Source organism: Nicotiana tabacum, chromosome 22, assembly GCF_000715075.1.
Source record: "Nicotiana tabacum cultivar K326 chromosome 22, ASM71507v2, whole genome shotgun sequence".
NCBI classification, from domain to species: domain Eukaryota; kingdom Viridiplantae; phylum Streptophyta; class Magnoliopsida; order Solanales; family Solanaceae; genus Nicotiana; species Nicotiana tabacum.
The window spans coordinates 211,185,001-211,198,156 of NC_134101.1; the positions used below are offsets into that span (position 1 = coordinate 211,185,001).

The window sequence follows — 13,156 nt, forward strand, 5'->3', positions numbered from 1 at the left end:
CCTCGTTAATCTTGTCTCTAATTCTTAGTCTTATTAATTGATAATTTTACTACTTTTAGTGTTTGTTAATTAAGCAGTTTAAAATAAGATTACAATCTTTATAGCTAGAAAATTATTTGAACTTATAATACTTAGCAATATTGAATGGTTGTAGCTAAGCCTTAGTTTTTTGTGGGATTCAACTTCAGACTTTTAGACCGGATTATATTTGCAATGAACGCTTATCCTTTTTAGGACTAGAGTTGGGCGTGATCACTCATGCTTTCTGGTTTTAACGCATATTTTCAAATTTTCTTTTAATATGTACACCAAAATACTACATCTTACTTTGTACTATTAAAATAAAAAAATTCAAAGTTTTTCTTCCATCGAAACCAAAAAATTTAAGTCTGGCCTTAAACTAGCACTATAAATTATTCTAATTAAAACCTATTCCCGTTCAAAGTCACCAATATTATGAGCAAAATAATTTTCCCACTTCCATGGGAAAAACACATACAAGGACACGTGTCATGATCTATTTGGCCATTTATAGCCTTTATTGTCTACTGATCAAAATTTTATTACCAATCTACCCATTCGAAACATCAACCTCTGTTAGTCACATGAGGTTAATTCCGTAATTTAATACCCGTCACACAAATACTCGAATCTTTTTGCCATTCACGCGCCTGTATTGATATTACCATTCTACCCATAAAGATATCAAACAACGTTCAGCCATACGAGGTTAATTCGGTAAATTAAAACCACCACGCCATCACACAAATACCCAAATCCCACACGTCTTGGCATAAGCTCTTCAAATCGTTCCTCTTCAACTCTCTTCTCCCCTCTATATAACCTCTACCTCTACAAAAATCTTCCTCTTTTCATATAAAAGAACTTCTCTTTCAAATTCTTACCGCTTCAATTCCTATTTTGCTTTCTCTACACCTTCGAAAATCAACTTTTCGCTCCAATTTTGAGCTCTAATTCAGCACGATTTAAGCAAACCCTAGCTTTAGATTTTACATTCAAAGGTCTGAATCTGATCCAATTTTTCATCATCATCTCATGTTTTCTGGTTAAGCAAGTTGTAAATCTCAATATTCCGAGTTTTGTTGTAACAATTTTATTACTGAGATGAATCAAAGTCCATGTCGAATTATAACCGAATTTAGGCTACATTATACTTTCTTTTTCCTTGTTGAGTTTTATTGAAAATCCTACACACACACACACACACTTGATTTGCACAAGCAAATTTGTCCTGATTCTCCTGATTTGCTTAAATTGGAAATAGCAATTAAAAAATTTAAAAAAATTGGGGAGGGTGAGAGTGAGGGTGCTGAATTGATATTGGATATTTCTCCGTTAGTGGAAGAGTTATTATTGTTGTATTAACTTCTTATAACTGTCTTGTGGAACTTCCACTGTTTCACTGACACCGTCACTGACCATATAGCTTTCTGTACCAAGGTTTAAGATAGATAGGAAGAAATAACATAGTTTTTTCTTTTGCCTGAAATTGGAACCTTTGGTCTTCTATCCGTTAGTTCTAGCTGGAGAATTATTATTTTTATTATTGATGAAGGAGATATTGATTTTGTAGAAAATGTAAATAGCTTTTGGTGTTAGCTAACCTACCTTTTTGAATGTGGAATTGTCAAGGATCTAAATGGAGGGACTTGGTTAGTGAGTATGCATATAGTTGTGGCACAATTAGCTTGGGATTGCCGTGTAGTTGTTGCTGTATTATAATTTATGAAGTAGATATTGATAATATCTGCTACTTTTATTCCATAGATATTGATAATATCTGCTACTTTAATTCCATTTTGTAGAGGTTCGAGTAGGTAGTCCAAAGAGGAATGGCAGATCAGGGATTGGAAGGGAGCCAACCAGTGGATCTCACCAGGCACCCTTCTGGAATAGTCCCTACTCTCCAGTAAGTTATTTCTCATTACTTCTACTACTTTTATCACCTGTAATGCCGGTCATAGGGCCTACAAATTGTTTACAAGTCATTGGTCGTTAACACTTGCCCCGAAAACGTAGTCTTTATTTGCTTTCTAAGTAACAATTTGGACTGAAATATTCAGACTCAAAGAGTTCTATTAACTTATCAAAATTATGTTTGGGAAAACAAATATTTATATCAATTGCATTAATACGGAGGGAGCAGTTAAGAGAGAAACTGAAAACGGGGAACTGAAAACTTTTAGGAAGAAAGTTTGGTTCATAAAATTTTCGATTTTCAAATAAGATACGTGCACAATTTTTTTTTAAAAGTCCTGGCGAATTTTCTTTTGTTGCTTACTTTTCCCCCCTAAACATACTGCACATTTTCTGTTTGCACAAGTTGAACAACAAGTGATAAAAGTACTTCTGATGGTGAATAACTTAAGTGGTGCAAGCTCTCAGTAGTTTGTATTTCGAAAGTAGATTCCCTCTAACTGACCTTTGTGTCTGTCATACTTTTTCACTGCTAGGAATATTGTGTCAACAGTGAATCTGGACTGCAAGTTGGACCTTAAAGCCATTGCACTTCAAGCTCGAAATGCAGAGTACAATCCAAAGGTATCTTTCTGTGCCATAGTTTGTTATAGTTGTTTATAAGATCATAGATCCTCTTAATGCACATTCACAATGAGTTTTATCTAACATGTGAATGGAGTTTCTTACATTTAGATCTCCTTATAATGAGATTGTCAGAGATTTGTTACGCGTGCTAACCTGTTCCTCTGCAAAATGTTTTATTTTAAACTTAATGATTTTGGATTTTTTTTTTTTTAAATTTTCACTTGTTGCTTTTTTGGCGGTGAAATTTGGGGACATAATAGGTGCTTCCTGCTGGATCAAGTGAACTTTGTTTGAGCATGTGACTGTTGTTTTGCACAGTAACTTGTGAGGCCATTCTTAAATTTTTCCCTTGAGAGGTTTCCGTGCAAATGACTTGTTTTAACATCTAACTTTGTGAATGAATTCATTTCTTTTTTTTGCTTTCATATTTTTAAGATTTGGTGCTCACAGAAAGAAGCGTAAGCGAGTAACAGAGCCGGGAATAAGGACTTGTGAACAAAGTGGTCTTATTTTTTGAATGCTTGGTCACCAGTAGCACATCTAGCTGAGGCTTGTGCTCTAGTTCGGCTTAGTTCCAAAACTAAGTTCTGAGATCAGCTCGATTAATTAAAATTGAAGTACAAGCTGTATTCATTCAGCTCAGCTATTGACCGACTTGAGTTCGATCAAGGCCTTGATCTCTTCATTTATTGTAAAAAGCTAAGGATGAACCCCTAAGAATGAAATCAATTGCATCTCTTTCATTCTTTCTCTACATAAAACTGGAGAATATCTAATTTATTAGAATATTTCTTGTGGAATCCCAAATAAACAGAATTTCTTTTGCCACAGTTTGGTGTTGATATAGAAGTCTTTATATTTAGATAAAATATATATGGATGCGTTTATGCATATGGGAGTTATCCTATTATAATAAAAAAGATATAGGAGTTATTCTATTTCCAAATCAAGAAATTGTTTTCAACACCAGGACCAGTTTGATTAGATATTGAAAGTATGGCACTGGGTTGTCACATCTTTATGTTTCTGATATTTTTATCAGTGCCTTAAATGCTGAAACTGTTTAAGATTCACACTGCACTTGAAATTCCTCATTAACCTTATCTTAGTCGCAGGACCAAACGTACTTAGAATAAGCTTCATTATGGCAGTTGCATGATACTTACGGTTGAAGAGAGAAGAATGAGAACAAAATGAGATGAAGAAAGTGAACTATCCTTCTGAGAGAACCCTAGTTGGGGAGGGGGGAAAGTAGAGTTTGAAATGGACACATAAAATGATGGATATAAGGGAGAGTGAAGGAGATAGAGAGAGAAGATAAGAGATTAAGAAGAAAAGACATTATTAGTGAGATTGAATTGGGGGAGTCCTGTTTGGAGGTTTTTAGAATATCTAAAAGAATATTTAGTTATCTTATTTATATGTACACATATAATTAACTTGTTGAGCTTGGCTTGCGTGTTGTGGTGAGTTGAGCATAGTTGATCGTGGGTTATATATATTGTACACGCATTGGCCATGCAATTTTAACTAGTTGAACTTGGTTTGCAATCATTTCATCAGAGCATGATTCAGCTTGAGTTTTGCTCAATTCTGGAGCTTGATCTTTTAAAAAAACTGAGTGCTTGTGAGCCTTAGCAGCTGGGTTTGCTTGCGTCCATTATTTTCTCCTTTTTTCCATTTTGGTTTTGGTATTGAGGGTTTTTTTTTTGTGGGGAGGGGGGGGGGGGGACCACAACTATGATCTACAAACCATAAGTTCAATTTGGTGCGTTTTTGGCACTTAACAACTCACTTTATTTTTAAGTCTTATCTGATGGTCACCTAGTCTTCGATGTGGAGTATTTTTTTACTTATCCAAAATAAGTTCTGTTATTTGCTTACCAACTTGCCCATGTCAGCTAGGAATTGCTCACCATTGTGTAATTGGATCTCCTTAGTGATATCTCCTATATTTGTTTTCCCTACTTTGTTCAATTGATTTGTGAGCTCTAAGATGATATATTTGATATTCCTATTTATGGTTTGACAATGTATAAGATTGTATCTATTCTCAGTTTCATACAAAGTAATCCATGCATCATTAACAGTAGGTATTCCATCATTAATATCAGGTATCTATGTAAACTGTGTACTATGACATAAATCAGTGTGTAGAGCAATTGAGTAGTAATTGTTTATATTTGCTTCCGAAGTTATACTGTGTAACCTGTTTCATCAACCTGTATTCCATTTGAATCTGCTGAACCGGCTACCTATGAATGTTTGTTGTTGCATCATTCGTGCTTCTTTCTCAAGCAATCAAGAATGAAAGTATATATCACTTTAACTAGTTATTGTGATTTCAGCGTTTTGCTGCAGTGATCATGAGAATTAGAGAACCAAAAACTACAGCACTGATTTTTGCTTCTGGGAAGATGGTAAGTTTTAAACGGCTTTTGATGGGTTTGGTCTTAGCAAGTATTGACATTGTCGCTGATCTAGTTGTTGATTGATTCAAATTATTCTGTCAACTTAAAATTTAACCTTGTTCATGAATGTCTCATCTATGCTGCTCGGAAAGGGGTGTGGGCACCTGACAGGGGTTCGGATTTAGAAGTCGGATTTGTCATCACCTGACTTTTAGGATTCGGGGATACGTGTAGGAGTATGGGTGTGGGTGTTAAGATGCAACCAATAAATGTATATTACGACCAATAAATGTATATCACGATATATATAAATATATATTTTGTCAGTTAATTGAAGTTATTAATAAAAGCTAGTATAATTAAATTCCTTGTGAAGACCTAATATTCTATTCGTAAGTTATCTGGTATAATAGTAAAGTGTTCTCTTATATATATATATGTGTGTGTGTGTGTGTGTGTGTGACATAACCTCAAAGTCAAACCAAATACCCAATCACCCTATACTTCTTGGCGATAGTGTAGTCAGGCACTCAAATTAGGTTGACTAAATCCAGTGCAGATCCAACACCCACACCCACACCCACACCACACCACACCCAAAACGTGTGGGATCGACACGGGTGTGGCAAGACTTTTGAAGGATCTGAGCAAGCAACATAGCTTCTCATTACTATCCAGAAATACTCATTTTATTATCTACTTTCTGCTAAAAACTCATGCCTTCTAATTGTAAATTTATCTGTCTCAGGTCTGTACTGGAGCAAAAAGTGAACAACAGTCAAAGTTGGCAGCACGGAAAGTATGTACTAGTTAATGTCTAGTATTGTATCCTTTATGATGAATCACCAGATGCTTATCTAAGTTCACTGAATCTGACAAACTTTATCAAAAAGTTCAATGAATCAGACAATACTAATTTTGATTAAGCATCAGTCTAGTATATTTCTTGAAAAGGTTCCGACTGTTCAGCAAGCTTTTTATGTCTTCAGTAGTTATTTTAATAAAATGTCAAGTTCTCATTTTCTTTTTATTTGAAGTGCCTATCTTTCTTACTTTGATGTTTTCCTAATCTTTTACAGTATGCTAGAATTATTCAAAAGCTTGGTTTTCCAGCCAAGTTTAAGGTAACCACTTTTGCTCAGTTATTCAGTTTATTGAGATTTTATAGAAAACTATACATATCCCCTTCCCTTATCCTGGAGTGAAAATGAAAATAAGGAATAGGAAAGAAGAAAAACCGCCTCTTCAGAAAAAAAAGAAGAATATGTTTGTGTTTCCATCCTAATTACTGCATTCTTTAGAAATTTTGGAACATTTGTCCATCATAGGGTGCAACTCTTTTCCGAAATTTTACCTCAGAACTACACCTTGGATCAATGGATCTAATCCACTATAGCTGGACGGACCTAACCTGTCAATGCCGGTAACTATTTTCACGTGAATAAAGGATTTTCCCGTATGCATAAATAAGAAGACATTAAGTGTATTAATGATATCACCACAAAAGAAAATTCGGAATATCGCTTTGAGCCTTCAGAGGGAGTGATCTATCCGACAGGCTAGTCTGGTACTTTGATATTCCCTAGAACCAAGGCCAAAAGTAAATTCACAACCTCAATCAACAAGTTGTGCAGAGAAAACCTTATAACAGCTGTTGAGCTGGGATATGTGCTTGAAAGACTTCAGTACTCAGTTTGCAATATTCTGGAAGCTGCTAAGGAGTTATATATTTTTTTTTTCAAGAATTGACACGTGTTTTGAAAATGCTTCAGAATGACTTAAAACGCTTTTAGGCATTGCTTCTCTTCTTTGTTCCTAGTTATCTGGAAACAATACACCATTAAAGGAGAAGTTACCAAATAATCCTAGTCTAGCTGCAATTTTGTTCTTTGTTTCTGCTATATGTTTCAGTTATTTGAATTGTTTTGCTCCATTGTAGGATTTTAAGATCCAGAATATAGTTGGTTCTTGTGATGTTAAATTTCCTATTCGACTTGAAGGCCTTGCATATGCCCACGGTGCTTTCTCAAGTGTAAGTATTGACATATCATATCATTATTTCTTAGTATTGATAAATCTAGTGAATATTGTAATTGCAATCCTGTTATACCTGTAAGGTATAAGCCCTTCATCTAATTGATCTGAGGTTATTTGGTTCGATTACTCTATCAGACAAGAATCAGCTTTTGCCTTCTTTCTATTTTTCAGTCTTTTCTTGTATTATCCTCTAATTGTATCTGTAGCAGATCAAGTTTTGAAATTTCGATGTATCATTTCTCTTGAATTTGTTGGAGGTATTACTGACCTTTTTCTTCGACATGTCTTCCTATTTATCAGTTTTCATATGCAGTATCCTGCAATTGTAATGGTAACAGATAAAAGTCTTAGAATTTGATGTATCATTGGCTTGAGATATTAGGTATTGTTGACCTCTTCATGTCAATTGCCTTTGAAACATATGTTATTTGAAATGCACGGAACTTCAAGGACTCTGAAATTTTATGTGAAACTGTGAGGTCAACAAAAACTTTTGCTAGCACAGAATAAGCAAGAAAGCTTGAGAACAAAAATCTATTCCTCGAATTGGTTGGGTCATCACTAACCAGAAAAGTCACTAGTGATGGTCTTGGTTTAACCATGGGTTAGCTGCAAATGGTGCTGAATTGAAGTGACAAAAATCTGGGTCATGAATGATAATCATCCATTCCCAATTGATGGCATCCTCTGCTTTGACTAGTCTGAAGTATTTGACACACTGTAGAACTTCAGATCTTCTACCAATTATATTCATTTACAATTCAAACTTAAACCATGGTGTGATGTTTCCTTGTAACAATTATTTATCAATTACTACTATAATATTTTTTTCCTACTAAATAATATAGTTACGTCAGTCAATTTAACTTTATTTACAAAATATGGTATGTGTTTGTTTCTGTAATATTATTATCACCCATTTCTAGAGAAACCATTTAGTTAACTGAATTTTGATGAAGATAGTTAAAGCTCAACTTAGATCTTCATTTGTGTCCAAGTAAGCTCGAGTCCACTGATTGGCAAAGAACCTTTCAGCATGCGTTTTGGATCTTCTAATGCAGCCTGTTAGTATTTGTTACATATCAAAAGTTTGTGACCTTCCTGATTATATTACCACTGACGCTAGTGGTATACTCTCCCCTCCTTTCTGCATGTGTGTGTGTGTGTGTGTTTGGGGGGGGGGGGGGGGTTGTGTTGGGGGGGGAAAGTAAGACGAATGGAAAGATAAATAAAATCTAGCTCCAGTTCTAGCCATTCGACGCACTTGCTTCCTTTCTTTATGGCCAAACTACTCTTGCTATAACTATGCAGTCCTCAGTCTCTCTCGTGGTCGTCTGCGTTCCCTTTTGCAATATCGTAAACATGTTCCAAATTTGGTGAATAATTAGTTCATCGGATAAAGGTTGTATCATAATAGGGAGTGGTTTGTGCTAAGTTCTAGTGATTTGTGGTAAACTGTTCCTTGTGCATCACTTATTATTTCTGATGTAAACTGAGTTTTACCCTTGTTTCTGACCAGAAAAACAACTGATACATAGTTCCGAGTGGTTGGCCACGTGGCGATGCTTGAGTTTCAGTACCTTGATATATTCATTAGAGTCATGACGTCTTAAATAGAATGTCGAAAGAACTGTTTAGTGCGAATTCTGACAGATATATTAACTTTGTTATTCTTCCTGGTATTTATCATCTTCCATTTCTCTTGGTACAGTACGAGCCAGAACTATTCCCTGGATTAATATATCGTATGAAACAGCCAAAAATAGTGCTGCTTATTTTTGTTTCTGGGAAAATTGTCATCACAGGAGCTAAGGTAATACATATTCTCTGCCTTCTAATGGATTCTTCGTTAAATTTCTACATGCCATGCTGGTGGTTTACCAAGCTCAGCATTTTATATGAATTTCAGGTTAGAGATGAGACATATACTGCCTTTGAGAACATATACCCAGTTCTTACTGAGTTCAGGAAGAATCAGCAATGGTATGGCAGTTGGTTGTTTGTATGTGCACAACTTTTGTTTTGGGTGATAAAATATTAGTCATTACTCAACAACCGGGGGGCGGGGGGGTTCTCATGACAGCTGTGATGAGCTGGCTCAAATCCAGCTTAATGAACTGTAGTTTCGCTGTCTAATTGGAGGGTATTCTGATGATAGCCTTTTAAATATGTGATAAAGGGGTTGGTACTCATAAGTGCTGGGGAACCGCTAGTCAGTTATTTAGCATGCATTAAAACGTGAGGAGTAATTTTTGAGTTGTTATTCGTAGTTAATGCATTAGATGCCACGAAAAAATGATTTTGTACGTCTTGCCTTTGGATGGAATAGTGAAACCATTTATTGGTGGGAGGAAAACCGATGCTTGTAGCAGAAAATGTTTCCCTTTCCCTTTATGTTTAAAGAGAAGAGAATTTGTTTGTCTTTGCCATGCAATGTTGAAGCTCCTGTGGCGTTAACTTTTAGCTTTGAGAGGAACTCAAAAAAAAGATGAAATAGTTCAGAAGGAGAAGATCATTAGTTTTAGAAAAAAAGAGGGGCGGATTCTTTATTTGAGCATCATGTGCTGTGGGGAGCTCTGTTGCACTAAAGTGATTTATTACAAAGTAAATGTAGTTTGTTACTCTATATTGGTAGTGAACTGATTCTCATCTTTATATTAATGATGTTGATTGCTCGCAGAGTTGAGAGACTGTTTCATGCAGTGGAGCATCTGCTATGACTGACTGCAGGGTGGTTCATATTTGGAGACGACTTTGTTTTTCTTAACTGTAGATATTCTATAAATGAGGCATCGGCTTTTATGGACGTTTGTTTAAATTAAAACTGATGGCGGGGGGGCTTTAGGAGGATCCCGATAACTGTATTACTTCACTTGTAGCATATCATAAATTTCAATTTTGGGAGAAAAAAAAGAACTGGTCGTTGGTTCGTGATTCTCGTACTTGTTGAGTCTTAATGTTTTAAAGCGGCCTTTTGATTTAGTTCTCCTCAGTCGGACCAACTTGCCTTCTGTGTCGAAAGTCTTTCCTGCTCCTAAATTATAGCCTTATGTACAAAAATATAGTTGCCTCTCAACCGGGAATCATCAGTTAACCCAAGTTACAGTCTACACAATTTGAATGAAGTGAGGAATACTTTCTCAATTTTAACTGTGCATAGACATGTTAGCTTTATATATACTGTGTTCAAGGGTGAGCCATTCATTTGTTGAACCATTGATAAGGTATTATTCCACAATTGTCCTTTCCCTGAACCTTGGCCACATTGATGATTGTTAATCTTGTGTCGTTCTTATTCATGTTAAATAGTTCCTTTATTTACCGCTACAACAATTAGCTTTTAAGCTTAGCTCTGGGGGTGCCTTCTTGTCTGTTAGTCCTAGATGATCCAAAAAATGTAAAACCAACCGTCGTCGATGAAGGGGAGAAATTTAAAAATAGCTAGATTTACAAGTGGTCATTCAAAAATAGCCACAATTTTAAAAGTAATTGAAATTTAGTCACTTTTCACGTAAAGATAAATCTGAACGAAAATACTATTCAAAATTCGGAAAATACTTCAGCAAAATTTACTGGAGTTCTAGCATAAGTATACTCGAACTTTAGGATATTATAATGGAGTTCCAGCATAAGTATATTGGAACTCCACCATATTATAATGAAGTTCCAGCATAAGTATATTGGAACTCCAGCATAATATACTGGAGTTCCAGTATAATATACCGGTCCAGCATAATATGCTGGAAGTTCATACACAGGTGCACCGATCTCCAGTATAATTTTCAATGATTTTGTAAATGCTGACTATTTTTGAATGGCTAATCCGAAAACTGTTCAGCCCGTGTTATTTTTACTCGATGAAGTAGTTTGAGTATATGTACACACCTTCATAGTATGAGAGACAGGGGCGGATTTATTCCTGCCGAAGCAGTGTCACGCGATACCGCTTCGTCCGAAAATTTTACTAAATATATATATTAATACTGTACGAAAACGGATAACTAGGAAAAATGACACCACTTGAGATAAATTGTCTCTTGGTGTGTTGGTAGTGTGCTTGCTTTTTCTCTAAGAGGTCCAAGGTTCAAACCTCAACTAGGACATTTTTCTTTTACAAATATTTGAGAGGGCCTTTGTAGTAAAAAATGTGATGAAGTAGAATTGAACACCTTTTCTAACTTAAGACTCAACAAAATCAATAGACTAAGGTTATTTTTGTCTAAAAGTATGATAATTAAAGTTATACTCCAGTTCTTTTATAAATTTCGACATCGCTTACAAATTTTTTTGCATACGCCCCTAACGAGAGACTGTTCATAGATGCTAAGAAACATGAATCTTCCAAAAGTCGTTACCCTAAAAAAAGATAGAATATATTAGTTTATTATAAAGGGAATTAAGATGTGTACTCCAACAGGAGAAACGTTCATACTTTTCATTAAAAATGACTTTTACTATACCAAGCATATAGGTAAATATTTCCTAGCAATAAGTTGTTTACTAACAATCTATTTACTATGTAAAATAAAATACTCCTTTTGTTTCAATTTAAATGACATATTTCGAGAGTTAATTTAACTAAAGTTTGAAGTTAAATTGGAATAGTTTAACTTATTATTTTAAAATTCACATTTTAATATTCAAAAACCATTCAAAAAATATAAGTTGTATTTTTTCTCATGTCAATATAATTAAAATATATATTTTAAAATGTTGGTCAAAATTCATAAAATTGACTTTCGATAAACGAAATACAACGACCCAGTGAAATTCCACTAGTGATGTCTGTGAAGAATAATGTATACGCAAGCCTTAGCCCTTCCCCGAAGGAATAGAAAATCTATTTTCGATAGATCCTCGACTCAAGAAGATTTCGATAAACGAAATATGTCATCTAAAAATGGAGGGAGTAATACTATTCCAAACTTTGAATGTTGTTGAAGAAAGAACGGGGAGGGGTCAAAATTGATAAAACTACTTATTGATGGCTAGGAGCACTTTCGAGCAACTCAAACTGTAGTACAATAGACGAGACTTCATTTTTCTTGTTCACCAATTACCTTTATATTGATGGGTCACAAGAAGGTCATGTAAGATGGACAATCTAGATTCAAATAGCGCATCTTATGCAGCGGCGGCACGACGAATTTTGTGGCCTAAAGTCAAACTTTACGAGGGGCCTTAACTTTTAAATTTTTTATTTATTTATTTTAAGTCTATTTTTTTTAGTTTTTTTTTAGATACAAAGTTATTAATAATTTTCTTATAATCAAAAACTCCTAATAAGTATTTCTCAATTGACAATATAGCTAATACATTTAACCTTTCTTGTGACATTGTTGTTCTTAGGTAAGATTTTATCAATTTTAATTTTGAAAACTTCTTTCCGCTAAAGCAACAGTAACATTATTCCACAAACAATTTAGGCATTTGAAAAAGAACTAAATCTTTTTATTTGATTAAGTGTATTAATTAAACAGTTATCTTCTAATTGTACTATTTTCCTTAATACTTTTAATTCAGGAAATAAATTCAAATCATCAATATCGAATTGATTATTGTGCTTTAAGGAACATTCAAGAATAAGGCAATATTTTTTCAAATTTCCAACATCTAGTGATCTTAGTTTTACTGCCAAATAAAATAATTTCATATGCTTAGAATTGTTCAAATCTATTTTGAAGTGAAAAATAGTGTTGTCTATTATGTACAAAAGTAATCAACTCTAAAGGACTCTTCGAAAGATTTTGAAATTTTATTATCAACATTCGCATCAAATTGTTACTTCTTATATATCACACGTTTCTTACGAAATTCGGATTTGATATTCATTTCAAGTGCAATTTTCTTGGTAGAAATCATAGCAATTGCAAATCCTTCTTCTCTATATTTGTTAAAGAAAGAAATCAAACTTTTTTAACTTTACAAAACTCTTTTTAAACTTATACATAGTCTATTAGGTGTAACAAAAAATGAACCTTCACAAATACGAGACCTAAAGCGGTTGCTTTACTTGCTTTATGGATGGGCCGCCCTGAGCTTATGCACCAAAATAGAGAGCAGAGCGGTTGCTTTATGGATGGGCCGCCCTGAGCTTATGCACCAAAATAGAGAGCAGCGAGCCAGTACTAGAATGACAGGGG

The 13,156-nt window shown here is 34.5% G+C and overlaps 1 protein-coding gene across 1 annotated transcript; it reads left to right on the forward strand.

Annotated features, from left to right (window-relative positions):
* Positions 1–787: 787 nt before the first annotated feature.
* Positions 788–9,947, forward strand: LOC107765382 (TATA-box-binding protein). The gene is made up of 10 exons (XM_016584018.2): positions 788–1,022; positions 1,827–1,930; positions 2,475–2,562; positions 4,914–4,985; positions 5,725–5,775; positions 6,056–6,100; positions 6,916–7,008; positions 8,725–8,826; positions 8,923–8,996; positions 9,694–9,947. Coding segments are annotated over exons 2-10 (603 nt in total). The 5' UTR covers positions 788–1,022; positions 1,827–1,853; the 3' UTR covers positions 9,695–9,947.
* The last annotated feature ends 3,209 nt before the right edge of the window (positions 9,948–13,156 follow it).

Coding starts and splice junctions, on each gene's coding strand:
- LOC107765382 (XM_016584018.2), top strand. CDS start 1,854: ATGGCAGATCAGGGATTGGAAGGGAGCCAACCAGTGGATCTCACCAGG. Junction 2,563..4,913: donor ATGCAGAGTACAATCCAAAG/GTATCTTTCTGT, acceptor TTGTGATTTCAG/CGTTTTGCTGCAGTGATCAT. Junction 8,827..8,922: donor TTGTCATCACAGGAGCTAAG/GTAATACATATT, acceptor TATGAATTTCAG/GTTAGAGATGAGACATATAC.